The sequence below is a fragment of the Electrona antarctica genome, assembly GCF_951216825.1.
Source record: "Electrona antarctica genome assembly, chromosome: 9".
NCBI classification, from domain to species: domain Eukaryota; kingdom Metazoa; phylum Chordata; class Actinopteri; order Myctophiformes; family Myctophidae; genus Electrona; species Electrona antarctica.
In genome coordinates this window covers 12,161,717-12,175,116 of record NC_136790.1, presented here as the reverse complement: position 1 = coordinate 12,175,116, position 13,400 = coordinate 12,161,717, and the positions used below count along the sequence as shown (strand labels likewise).

General features: G+C 44.1%; 1 protein-coding gene across 8 annotated transcripts in view; it reads right to left on the bottom strand.

The window, feature by feature from the left end:
- r3hdm2 (R3H domain containing 2) overlaps positions 1-13,400 on the bottom strand; it is a 314,823-nt gene that overhangs the window by 35,766 nt on the left and 265,657 nt on the right. For 4 of the 8 annotated variants that reach the window (XM_079510345.1, XM_079510346.1, XM_079510348.1 and 1 more), the window contains 7 exons: positions 12,326-12,404; positions 11,308-11,367; positions 9,706-9,846; positions 8,018-8,126; positions 3,918-4,013; positions 3,255-3,304; positions 2,184-2,237 (listed from right to left, as the gene is read on the bottom strand). In XM_079510345.1, coding sequence (XP_079366471.1) covers positions 2,184-2,237; positions 3,255-3,304; positions 3,918-4,013; positions 8,018-8,126; positions 9,706-9,846; positions 11,308-11,367; positions 12,326-12,404 — 589 coding nt within the window. The remainder of the gene's footprint in view (positions 1-2,183; positions 2,238-3,254; positions 3,305-3,917; positions 4,014-8,017; positions 8,127-9,705; positions 9,847-11,307; positions 11,368-12,325; positions 12,405-13,400) is intronic. The other 4 variants (XM_079510349.1, XM_079510352.1, XM_079510347.1 and 1 more) reach the window with 3 other exon arrangements.

The window sequence follows — 13,400 nt, the reverse complement described above, 5'->3', positions numbered from 1 at the left end:
TGGTTTTGACAAAACGCGCGATGTTCTGAGGTCTTTTCTGATTGTCCGGTGATCCCGATTGGAACATTGGCGCTTTCTAGAGCAAGGACGGCCTCATTTTAGCTCGCTAGCATTGACGCTAATTATTTAGCATCTAAAATGGACGCCCAAACCGGAGATCCGGGTCGGCAGTCAAGTGTTGGCACTTGCGTCCACCAGGTTAACAGTTTGACAGCCGCTAATTGTTTAATCCAGTGTTCCACCGCGCGTAAAACGCTATACCCGACATTTGTTTAATTCACCGTTTTAAAATAATTAAAAAGAAACAGCGGATTTATCCGGGACCTGATGATGAGGCTGTCGCATTATGATGACGAAACCGGAAATCAAGTCATCATCTGGGCTGCTAGGGCTTCTGGGAAATTGAGCTCAATGTAAGTGGACGGGGGGTTTGTTTGGACTACAATGCCTCATGGAGGCGGACCCTGTAGCGCATTGTAATGGCCGCTGGTGTTGATCAAAACATGCCGACGGACAATTTTTCGGATTTTCGTTGTTACTGAATATACTTCAGCGTATGCTCTAAAGGTAATAAAACAATCTCGGCAGCGTTGAATATTTGATTAAATAGCGGGTAACGCGGGTTATGGAGTCAAACTGTTAAGAAAAATCTGACCAAATCAACCACAAAAAAAACTATACTGTGGAGGTAGTGCAGTTACTGCATTGAAAGATGTAGTGATGGTTGAAGTGTGGAAGGGTAAATATCAATCAGTCAATCAGTCCCCCCCCCCTACCCGTGAAACCACAAAGCAGCCATGCATGGGCCCGTGGGATGCTGGAGGAGCCATCAATCAGCCCACCACGGCAAGCAAGGGACACCACAAGTCAAGTCACCACCACCAAACCACGTTCAGAGATGGGCATTGCAAACACACAAGTCAAATAGGGCTGCAACAGTTAATCGAACTAATCGATTATAAAAGAATAATCGATTAATGATTTTAATAAATAAAATATAGCAGATCTGCAACCTCACAACGTGTCGGGACACAGGACATTTTGGGGCTCAGATTGTACTTTGTGCCCCCCCCCCCCCCCCCCGATCTAGATTGGCCAGCACACCAACACATTTCTTTTTGTTTTACAAATACATACATTATTCAAAAATATATACATTTGCAAATCAATTTATAGACTGTAAATACAGGCTAACAGAGGCCTAGACTTATTATAACATGATTTCATTTTTAGTGCCTTTCTCGGAGAGATAGTGTTTCACTTTAGCGAGCGTAACTGCCATAATGAATGGAAGGGTTCCGTTCTCAGGAAGTCGCATGCAGGTCTTCAGCTCTAGTAATGGTGAGTGAAATTAACCAATAAAACATACACTTAGGTCTGCTGTACTTTAGTACATAATTATGCACTCGCAAAATTCATTAGCCTTATTGGTTAGATGCTGAGGAACTGCCCATGGTTGTGGAACTGGCCTGCGCACGTTGCTGGCTTTTTGTTTGTCATTCCTCGCGCCGTGGAGGTAGCAACCAGTCACATTACTTAAAGGAATGTGGGCCTGGGCCAGCGTAGCAGACCGGGCACCTAGGCTGGTAATCTATAGCCTAGGCTAGCCTGACAGCGTGCCGCGGGTTCGAGTCCCAATCCCGACGACCTTTGCTGGTGTCGCTCATAGCGCGCCACTTGTAGGTCTGCTATTTTTGAAAAATCGAAGAACTGTCATTTTCAAACATTTTTAGAATCTGATCTCAGGTCAAAATGGGTTAAGTTTGATAATAGGTTCTTTGCACCTTCTCTGCTAGTGATCGATATAGTTCATTACTGTCTTTATGGGCCAAGTAACATTTGTTATATAGCCTATAAAAGGGTGTTTAATCATAAAGTGCCGGTGAATACTATACGGGCCCCGCCGGTTGATCATTGTCCATCACGGGACCTCGTCAAGATGAAACGTGTTGTGAGCTTGTAGACTGTGTATTTTGGCAACTTGGTGCATAACACTGTATAACGACGCAAGTGGTTAAACATAATGGGGTATTTATTTTGTGGACTCTTGATATATATATATATATATATATTTTATTTTATTTTTTTTGATCAATCAAAAGCGTAATCGATAGAATAATCGCAGAGAAAGTAACCGATCGTTGCAGCCCTAATAGTCAAAGTCAGCAGCACCACTCCAGTACCTAAAGATCTGCCTCCTCTTTTGGGAGCTAGAGGAGTAGCCTTCAGGGGAAAGTCTGTTGAAGTTAACATTGGGAGAAAGAATGCTGGGGTTACAGGATTGGATTTTGAGAAGGGAGTGGGTGGGGTACAGTACAGTACAGTACAGTTGGAGGCCATCGATGTTGTCCTTTTCTTTTTGCTGAGTTTTGCGTGATCTGCGCAAAAGGACAGTTAACCCATTTTGGGGGCGGGAACCCCTTTTGGTGTTTTAAACATTGTTATAATTTAGCTATTGAAAAATAGCAGATCTACAAGCTCATAGCGCGCCACCGAGTGGCGCGCTATGAGCTTGTAGATCTGCTATTTTTGAAAAATCGTGAAAATATTTATATTTCAGAAAACTGGTGGATTTAGAAGGATTTTTTTTAATTTTGAGGTCAGGCCTAAATGGGTCAAATGATAAGGGACAATATCGGTGGCACCCAACTGTAGGTGGGTGGGAGTCAGGGAAGGAGGGAGGGGTGGAGGGGAAAGTTGAGGTACTGTATAGTGTAGAACTTTTACCCCTAGAAACAAAAATGCACACAAAGCAGAAACTGTTTGAAAGGCCCACGCTCCCCAGTTCTCTCCCTCTCAGCATATTGAGTCTTAATCACTCATCCTCAACCCGGGGGGAGGGGGGAGGGGGGGGAGGGGACTTAAACTGACCACTTTACATAACTTTTAGTACTGGATAACGGGGTCTTCCATTACCAACACATCTTTGTTATGACATTATGCTCCCCACACTGAAGGTTACTTCAGCAAAATGGAGAAAAAAATGACACGTCAAATTAATACAGTGTTTGCATGTTACCTTGAAGAATTAAAGACAAAACCACTCATTTTGCTCCTCTCTAAAAGGACTGCATAGGGAATTAATGAGCTGGACAATTGTCATTAACTTCTGTACAGTGGATCTAAACTCCGTCCAGACCTCTACAGAACCCGTACGTAGCTGTAGTCTCTGTGTCAGCAGACTGACAAGCACATTTTAAGCTTGGGGGGGAGAAGGGGCACAGGGGTGTGACTCCCCTGCATCGTGGTCTTACCTGTTGTCGTTGATGTATCCGTTTTGAGAGGACTGCAAAGAAAAAGACACCTGCACATTACGAATAGCTTTATCCAACCAAGCAGGACCACTTGAGCCCAATCCTGTGTAGATCAACACAATTAAAACTTCTCAAAAATGATACATCTTCACTGGAGTTGACTTCACAACGTGTTCTCTCCCCTCATGTTTTTTATGCTTTCTAAAGCTGAAAATAACTGATCTACAAGCTCACAACGTGTTGCATGGCGCCACACTGAAGCTTGTAGATGAGGATAAATCAGGATTTATTCTATCCCAAAACTAATGGTATGCTCTTAGTCCAATTAAGTGTGAGTTCTTATGGGATCTGTCCAAGGGGCCAGTGAGGCGCTCCAACGTTGAAACACTGGGCCCTAGTGGTAAGAGGAAGGACTGCAGGCGGACCCGTGCTTTAACACGTAGGACCATCACTCCCTACGTCACCCATACGTCACCCCGGTCCTCAAATTTGAGGTCCGGAGGAGGTACTTCCGGCAGTCTTCCGGGTGCTTCAAAACGCCACTGAGCAACTTCATCGAAATGAATAGCTTGGGGGCGGGGCTAGTGCTCCAGTTCGGTCTCTATCCTTTATATACTCCCTCGAAATACTTGAGTCAAGTTGAGTGACCTGCCCCATACTTACTTCTCGGGCAAAGATTCGGTCTCGTACCCGTTGGTACTCCTCCTCCCTCTCCTCGATGGACTTGCTTCGTCGGCCATCCTGCAGCGGAACGCGGATCTGCCAATTGGACAACAACCACCTTTCAGAATTTGTTTTCTGGCACTATTGATCCTCAAACAACGGTCAAATAGAACGGCGAGTTGCAATAGAGGCCGACCAGGGAGGGCTCTACTGTGTGGCCTTTTTTGTTGTATATGCGACCATAATGTGGTCTGTAAAACCTGTAGAAATGTGATTTGTGCACACTGGTGTGACACAGTATTCAACTCTTTTCGTGTGAGACTGAGAGACGACCAAAAGCCAGCAACATCTGGCTTTGGTTTGATGCAGTCTTTTTAATTGGATACCTTCACCATGTGTCTAAGACCAATCAGCAGGTTTTTCCTCAGAGCTGGATTTTAATTGGCTTTCACAATGCGTCAATCCAAAAACAAAAGTCAGAGCCCACCCCCACATTCACCCACCCCTTTTTCCCCCCATACTGTAGGCTACATGTTTTCCCTTTTTTAAGTGGTGCAACCACTCCCTTACGGAGCTATGTGTGTGGGTGGGTGGCTGGTTGTTGTTCACCACCTGTGCGCAACCTAACGCACACACAAACACATACGCACATATTAACTGTATATATGATGCTTTCGGGTGTGCCAGTATAGTACAGTGACAGTACAGTAGAGGGACTGCCGCACTGTAACTCTCTCATTTCTCAACCATTTCGGACGCGGGGCACTCACTTCACACGGGTGTGATTTTTATAATAAGATGATTTCCTGTTTTCTTTTTCATAGAAGTCTTTAATTGTTATGATGAATTGAAAATGGTGGACCCTGATGTAAACAAGTCTTGTGCATTTCAGGGTTTAGTCCACAAAGTAGCAGTTTTTGTACTGACTTGCACTTTCGTTTGAAATGTACCTATTCTACATACTGTGAAATAAAAATTCCAATCAATCAATCAATGACACACATGTGCCTGGTCGAATGTTAAATATAATATGTGGGAGGATAACCGTCTACTTCATTGACGCAGGCAAATTATTCCCACGTACAACGCGCTGATTTAGTTTTATTCTTGCACTTTAATTAACCATATCATGTGTACAGTATATAATGTGCTGCTATGCTCACAGACCGTATGTCTAACCTCAGGTACATGATGCTCACAGACCGTATGTCTAACCTCAGGTACATGATGCTCACAGACCATATGTCTAACCTCAGGTACATGATGCCCACAGACCTTATGTCTAACCTCAGGTACATGATGCTCACAGACCGTATGTCTAACCTCAGGTACATGATGCTCACAGACCGTATGTCTAACCTCAGGTACATGATGCTCACAGACCGTATGTCTAACCTCAGGTACATGATGCTCACAGACCGTATGTCTAACCTCAGGTACATGATGCTCACAGACCGTATGTCTAACCTCAGGTACATGATGCTCACAGACCGTATGTCTAACCTCAGGTACATGATGCCCACAGACCTTATGTCTAACCTCAGGTACATGATGCTCACAGACCGTATGTCTAACCTCAGGTACATGATGCTCACAGACCGTATGTCTAACCTCAGGTACATGATGCTCACAGACCGTATGTCTAACCTCAGGTACATGATGCTCACAGACCTTATGTCTAACCTCAGGTACATGATGCTCACAGACCGTATGTCTAACCTCAGGTACATGATGCTCACAGACCTTATGTCTAACCTCAGGTACATGATGCTCACAGACCTTATGTCTAACCTCAGGTACATGATGCCCACAGACCTTATGTCTAACCTCAGGTACATGGTTCCCCTATGCTCACAGACCTTATGTCTAACCTCAGGTACATGGTTCCCCTATGCTCACAGACCTTATGTCTAACCTCAGGTACATGGTTCCCCTATGCCCACAGACCTTATGTCTAACCTCAGGTACATGGTTCCCCTATGCCCACAGACCTTATGTCTAACCTCAGGTACATGGTTCCCCTATGCCCACAGACCTTATGTCTAACCTCAGGTACATGGTTCCCCTATGCCCACAGACCTTATGTCTAACCTCAGGTACATGGTTCCCCTATGCCCACAGACCTTATGTCTAACCTCAGGTACATGGTTCCCCTATGCCCACAGACCTTATGTCTAACCTCAGGTACATGGTTCCCCTATGCTCACAGACCTTATGTCTAACCTCAGGTACATGGTTCCCCTATGCCCACAGACCTTATGTCTAACCTCAGGTACATGGTTCCCCTATGCCCACAGACCTTATGTCTAACCTCAGGTACATGGTTCCCCTATGCCCACAGACCTTATGTCTAACCTCAGGTACATGGTTCCCCTATGCCCACAGACCTTATGTCTAACCTCAGGTACATGGTTCCCCTATGCCCACAGACCTTATGTCTAACCTCAGGTACATAGTTCCCCTATGCCCACAGACCTTATGTCTAACCTCAGGTACATGGCACACTGGATAGATATACTATGGCCCATTTTACACCAGGGTTGAACCGGCTTTGTTCTTTTTTTCCCGCCTAATATTGAACCAGTTCAGAGTGTTTCCAGTTCCACTGAAAAATGACAGAACTGGAAACAAAAAATGGCTGCCGGTTCTGTGAAAGCACCAAGGTTCCAAGAATCTAGAACGGAACCAGTTCTTTTTTTATGTCCTCAATGGTAGCCACAGCCATGGGTCAAACTACAGAGGCAATGTCCTCAATGGTAGCCACAGCCATGGGTCAAACTACAGAGGCAATGTCCTCAATGGTAGCCACAGCCATGGGTCAAACTACAGAGGCAATGTCCTCAATGGTAGCCACAGCCATGGGTCAAACTACAGAGGCAATGTCCTCAATGGTAGCCACAGCCATGGGTCAAACTACAGAGGCAATGTCCTCAATGGTAGCCACAGCCATGGGTCAAACTACAGAGGCAATGTCCTCAATGGTAGCCACAGCCATGGGTCAAACTACAGAGGCAATGTCCTCAATGGTAGCCACAGCCATGGGTCAAACTACAGAGGCAATGTCCTCAATGGTAGCCACAGCCATGGGTCAAACTACAGAGGCAATGTCCTCAATGGTAGCCACAGCCATGGGTCAAACGCTCAGCAATTAGCCAAGACTTGAACCCCAGTGTCTCTTTTTGGGAAAGAAAAATGCAGAACTGGCAACACGTTGAGTTGAGCTTGTAGTTCGGCAACTTTTTGAGACATGTGGTGTAAAGGGAAAAGAGGAACAAAGTGGTTGACTTCAAAGGTTTTAGAGCCAATGTCACAGGGAAAGGTTTTAGAGCCAATGTCACAGGGAAAGGTTTTAGAGCCAATGTCACAGGGAAAGGTTTTTTGTCACATAGCAGATGTCAGTTGTTTTCAATTTAAGTTGGTGCACCTAGAGGTTTTGTGAGTGCAACTAATCAGAGTCAATTTCACATAACAAGATTACAGATGAAAAAGCTCCCAACATAAATCAGCAAAAGGCAGATACATGTATTCAGCATGCAGTCACTGTCTGGGGGAAACCCAAACCTTGTCTATCCAAAACCGTTCCAACTTTATTATGATTTTAAATAGTGAAAATAGCCAATCTACAAGCTCGCAGATCTGCTATTTTCACTACTTTTGAGCAACACTCTTGTGGCGGTTAAAGTGGCCTAGTTAAAAAGCAATATGAAAGCAGCAGATATTGAATCACCATCCCTTGTGCATGATATCTTGGCGCATGGTTAAAAATAGCTAATGCTAATGTATTGAAGTTGGGATGGCCAGTGCTCATAAGGAAAAAACAGCCCTCTGGAGTCTGAACACACTTAGCAAAGAGCAATTTTGAGGGAAAAAAAACATTTTCCTCAAAAAAACACATCTGTTAAGGCCAGCCGTATTTTGTATTCCATTTTGTATTTAGATGAATTAAACCACATCAATACAGCATGGAATCGTATCCAACAACAAAATATTTTACATCTTGGCTCTGAGAGGCTAGATCTCACCAAATGGTGGTCTGTGGCTCAAATGCAGAATAAAGAATTGGCCTTGATGTGAAAAGGGTTGAAAACCATTTGTGTTACCTGATTATCGTCCTTGTCCATGCTGGCGTCGTCCCTCTTGAGGATGAACTTCTTCTGGAAGTCCACGTTGCGCTCATCCTTGATGTGCTCAGAGAACCGTTGTTCTGGGCTGTGGTAGAAAAACGTCAAACATTGCCATGACCATCTAAATAGAACACACAGTAACAAGTAAGACGCGTAAACGCGGGGAGCGAACAATGCTGTTGTGGCAGTCTGACACACACACACACACACAAACAAATTTTCAAACAAAAACTAAATCATATTTTTCTCAATTTTGCAAACGCCCCGCAGTACTGCCAATCACCCCTAGAGGTTCACAAACCTCCTGGTTTCTGAAACCTTGAAATGGTTTTTTTTTAACTGAAACTAACATCGATATTTTCAGGAAATAGTGGAAATGCAGGGGAAGCCCCACACACACCCACACCCACACACAGTCCTGTTAGCACTATCCTGATTGGCCTCCAAATTATAGCAGGAGTGATCTTAAATCATGGACATGGCATCTGATTGCTGAGAAACTTTGCACACACATTACCACTAAAGGAAGAAATCTTCCTTGGCCATCCTACATTTTTCAAATCAGCCTCATGTTGGTGCTAACTTTGCACACACTCCCGAGAGGCAAAGAAAAAACCTCTGCCCGCACTTTTCACATCTGCCTTTTATAGCGCCACCAGGATCACGCAAATCGATACAATTATCGCTATATGTCATGTCATCAAGATGGGCCCGTTACATTTTTCATATTTCATTGGGTAACATTGGATTTTACTGTAGATTGGTAAATCTATTTTAACCCCTTTTGGTGTTTTAAACATTACGTTATAATTTAGCTATTGAAAAATAGTAGATCTACAAGCTCATAGCGCGCCACCGAGTGGCGCCACCGAGTGTAGCTTGTAGGCCTGCTATTTTTGAAAAATCGTGAAAATGTAGCACACATTTGGAATATATATATATATTTTTAACTCAAATCTTTGCTTCTGGGGGGGTCTCTGCCTCCTGGAACAACATATTTTCAGATGGGGGTCGGAGGCCAATTACATATCATTTTTGGGGTCCTTGACATGAAATATTGAGCACCACTAATACAGAAAACATAGGTATTTCAGAAAACTGTCAGAATGTAGAAGACATTTTTTTTATTTTGACATCAGGCCTAAATGGGTTAAGGGCAAATGTGACCGGGTCTGGCAAATAGGGCCTCATCTCGACCAGAGTATTTTTTCAGTTTTTTACAGATTATTAAAGTACAGAATGTAAGCTTTCATATGATGTATCATTCAATGAAATTGGAAAATATTTGAAGGAGATATGACCATTTTAAAATGATTGTGCCGTTTTACCCAAAGCTGAGAAAATCCCCATTGAATGTTCACAACATTTCAACACCTAGAGCTGGCTAGCCTACTTTGACTTATAAATGTATACATTTAATTTGCCCAAATCAATAATCTGTTGGAATGAAAACTTTCTTCAACATTCAAGCTGTGTTAATATGAAAAAAAAACGAAAATCACAAAAACAAAAATATATAGTTTATTTTAGATTTTCTGCCTTTTCATTATAGGCGAGATGAGGACCATTTTGCTAGACCTGGTCACAAATGCAGATGAAAGACGAAGATGTAAAAAAGCCGGTCACAACAAATCACCCATATTATTCACGACTCGGCTGCTTACATGCGCGTGTTGCCCGTCTTGTTGATGATGACGGCTTTGCCCGTCTGGTCCACGTTGTGGTCCATGCCGAAGTAGGCCGCCACGCGGTGCAGCAGCATGCGATGATACGAGGTCATCTGAGGAAACTTCTTATACTGGTTACTGCAGGGGGAGAGATTTAACCGCTTGAACCCATTTAGACCTGAAACGCATCCGTGTCAGTCACTTTAGCTTTTAACCACCTTTAACAGTTATTTAAAAACTTTAGCTGTTGAAAAATAGCAGATGTACAAGCTCATAGCACGGCATCGAGTGGCGCACTACGAGCTTGTAGATCTGCTAAAAATATATATATATCGTGAAAACGTGTGCAAATCTTTGTTTGAATATATATTCTTTCGCAGCAAACGTTTTTTAAATGTTTTTTTTTGTGGCTTTTATATATTTTTTATGGAGGGACAGACAGTAGGCTGACAGGAAATGGGGAGAGAGATGGGGGGAAGACATGCAGTAAAGGCCGTCGGGATCGGGAGTCGAACCCGCGGCACACTGCCAGACTGGATTACCAGCCAAGGTGCCTGGACCACTGAGCCATGGCCCAGGCCGCAGCAAACGTTTTTAACTCATATTTTTGCTTCTGGGGGTTCCTGGAACAAAATATTTTCAGATGGGGGTCGGCAGCCATGAAATAGTTTGAGAACCACTGATATAGAAACATAGGTTTTTTAGAAAACTTAATTGACCCACAGTGAGTCCCACAGTGGTCTACACAAGGACCCCTTCCTTTTTTCAGGCGTTGTGAGCTTGTAGATGTGCTATTTTTACCAAATGTTTGCCCCCAGAATAGGGATGTGTATGGACGGCATGTCCCACTGTGTACGGGAGAATAGGGACGTGTATGGACGGCATGTTCCACTGTGTATGGACGGCATGTCCCACTGTGTATGGACGGCGTGTCCCACTGTGTATGGACGGCATGTCCCACTGTGTATGGACGGCATGTCCCACTGTGTATGGACGGCGTGTCCCACTGTGTATGGACGGCATGTCCCACTGTGTATGGACGGCATGTCCCACTGTGTATGGACGGCATGTCCCACTGTGTACGGGAGAAAGAATTGACCAACTCCATTCAGATCCTTTGTGTCTCAGTTGGCTACATTCGGTTGAAGCTCAATCAACACAAAAGCATTTCACTTACACTTCGTGAATAGATAAAATAATAATCTACAAGCTCACACAATGTTGAATCTTGACGCATTGCGAGCATGTAGATCTCTGCAATTATAGAATAAATGGGTAATTACCGTACTGTAATTGTTTTATTTTATTTATATATTCTGTTGCCTATAATGCCAGGCACAGTTGGGACGGCAGGTTGAAAGTGGTTAACCAACACTTCAACCTACTGTAGCAATGTTGAAATCTCAGCAACAGGGGGACACAGAGTCCCACACAATAAAAAGCTCACGGTTAAAATGCCAGAGGGAACACAGCCCAGCATAAACTTTCTCCATAATATAAAAAAAACTACAACCTGTAGTGGCCTATAAATAAAAGTGGGATGGACTTCAGAGGGCTAAATTTAAGTACGAGTGAGTGGTTGGGAAGAATGTGGCTCACTTGTCGTCATTAATGAACTCCAGGATATCTTGTTCTAGTTTGAGCAGCATCATTCGATCCCTGTCGAGGCAAAGGGAGAGAGGGAGGGGCGGAATGAGTGAGAGATCATTGAGTAGAGTGCAGACAGAATACCAAGCAAAGATCAAAGGCAAGCACTGAATACTTTTCCAATGCCGTCTAAAGTAAGGATGGGCAGTCCTTCCCAATCCCACACCCCCAGAGGCTTAGAGCAGGGGCCATGTTCAATGCCAAACACTGAGAAACACTCGAAATAGAAATCCAATAGTGAGAGGATGGGATTCCCCTCTCTATATGCTAGTGCTACAGTAGCTCATCTTGACCAGCAGGATTCATTCCTATGCCAACATGTCCTAAACCATGATGGATTATCTCCCATGAGATCAACCCTTGATGTAGAAGCGTCATTCAAAATCCCGATAGGGTTGCGCAACGACCCGCCCCCGCCTGCCTCTGATTGACGTTCGCAACATTCGACACGGCACGCTCGGTTGTCACTGGTGTCTCTCGTTGGCTCAGGTTCGCTAGAGAAGGCGGCCCTCCGTCGTGGTACTCTAGAACTATACTTTATCTGCAAAAAAAAAACTAGTCCGCGGTTGTTGGAAAAATAGTGGCGGCTGCGGTATTCGAATGATTAGACCATTAGGCTTAACCTGACTCCGCCAAATGGGGCAGCAGAGAGTACACTGGGTTCACAGTGCTGCCTTGATCCCACCTCTAGCTGCCGCTGATTGGCCAGGCCGTTTGGTGGCCGGAGCATCAAGTCTGCCTGAGAGTTCCCAGATGGGAGCAGGAGGGGGGAACCCAGTGTACTCTCTGCTGCCCCATCTGGCGGAGTCAGGTTACATTAGGCTAGCGACTCTAGCGAGTTGACTGGCAGAATGTGTTTTCCTAGCTGTAGAAGGTGATAATGCTCCGCCCCGCGGTCCCCCTACCAATCAGAGGCAGGCAGGGGCGGGTCTTTACGCTGTGAATGACGCAATGTATAATAGTCACTTACCTGGGATTGTTTTTCAGTGTGTTGACCAGAAACTCATGAACGTCGATGCCCGTGGAGTCTGTGTACTCCTGACTGGAGTCTGACAGAGATGTAGAAGGGGAGAAGGGATTAGCACATGTGAGACTGGTAGAATCAAGAAAGTGTTGAGTATGTAACGACTAGTTTCTTTATTGATATGATACGATATACAGTAATACTTGTACAGCTCACAGCCTCACACTGAAATGTGTATTGCGACTCAAGCTGATAATAATAAGAGTTGAACCAAGGACTAATTGCAACGGATGTCCTTACAGTTACAGTTAATAATTAAATGGTTCCTATTTTGTGATTTGGTAATACAAAAAGTAAATGATATGATATAATCAGGGCCGTATTTACTACTGGGCTAGGGTGGCACTATTGAGTGAGAATCGCAATCCAATTCAAGTGAGAATTGTGTTTAGTTATTGTATATTTATCTTTATTAGGGTGATTTTGACACTCCCCCCAAATTATTTTTTGTGTCCGGGTAGCTCAGTTCGTAGAGCTCTCTCCGTTGGACAACAAGTTCATGGGTTCGATCCCGAATGAGTAGCACGGCTTGGTGCAGCAAGTCGTGCGGGAAGTACTGGGAGCTGATGGTAGGTGTGGCGTTCCACCTCAGCAATCCATCTCCCAGGGTCTAGCATTGTAACAGGGATAGACTTCCGTGTGTTACCGGCTGATTGATATTTATTCGGAAGGGCCCGGAAACATGAAATCTCATCTCGCAAAGAGTTAATACAAAAATGTATACAAAGCCGATCTACAATGTGAGACGTTATGAGCTTGTAGATCTGCTATTTTCTATCAATTTGAGTACCTGTACATTGGGTCTCAAAGTAGATTTTGATGCTAAAACCTTTGTACATTTCAAGCTCCAAAATAGGTGCTCCCAATCTGAGGCAAGACTACGTCCACACACATAATATAACACACAGACAGAGATACCAAGTCAAACTGAATTAGTACTTTTTATACTACTATTTTTTCTGGCTTGAAGCAAGCCCACATTGTTTCTTTAGGATCAATATTTTCTAGTTATAATTTTCGT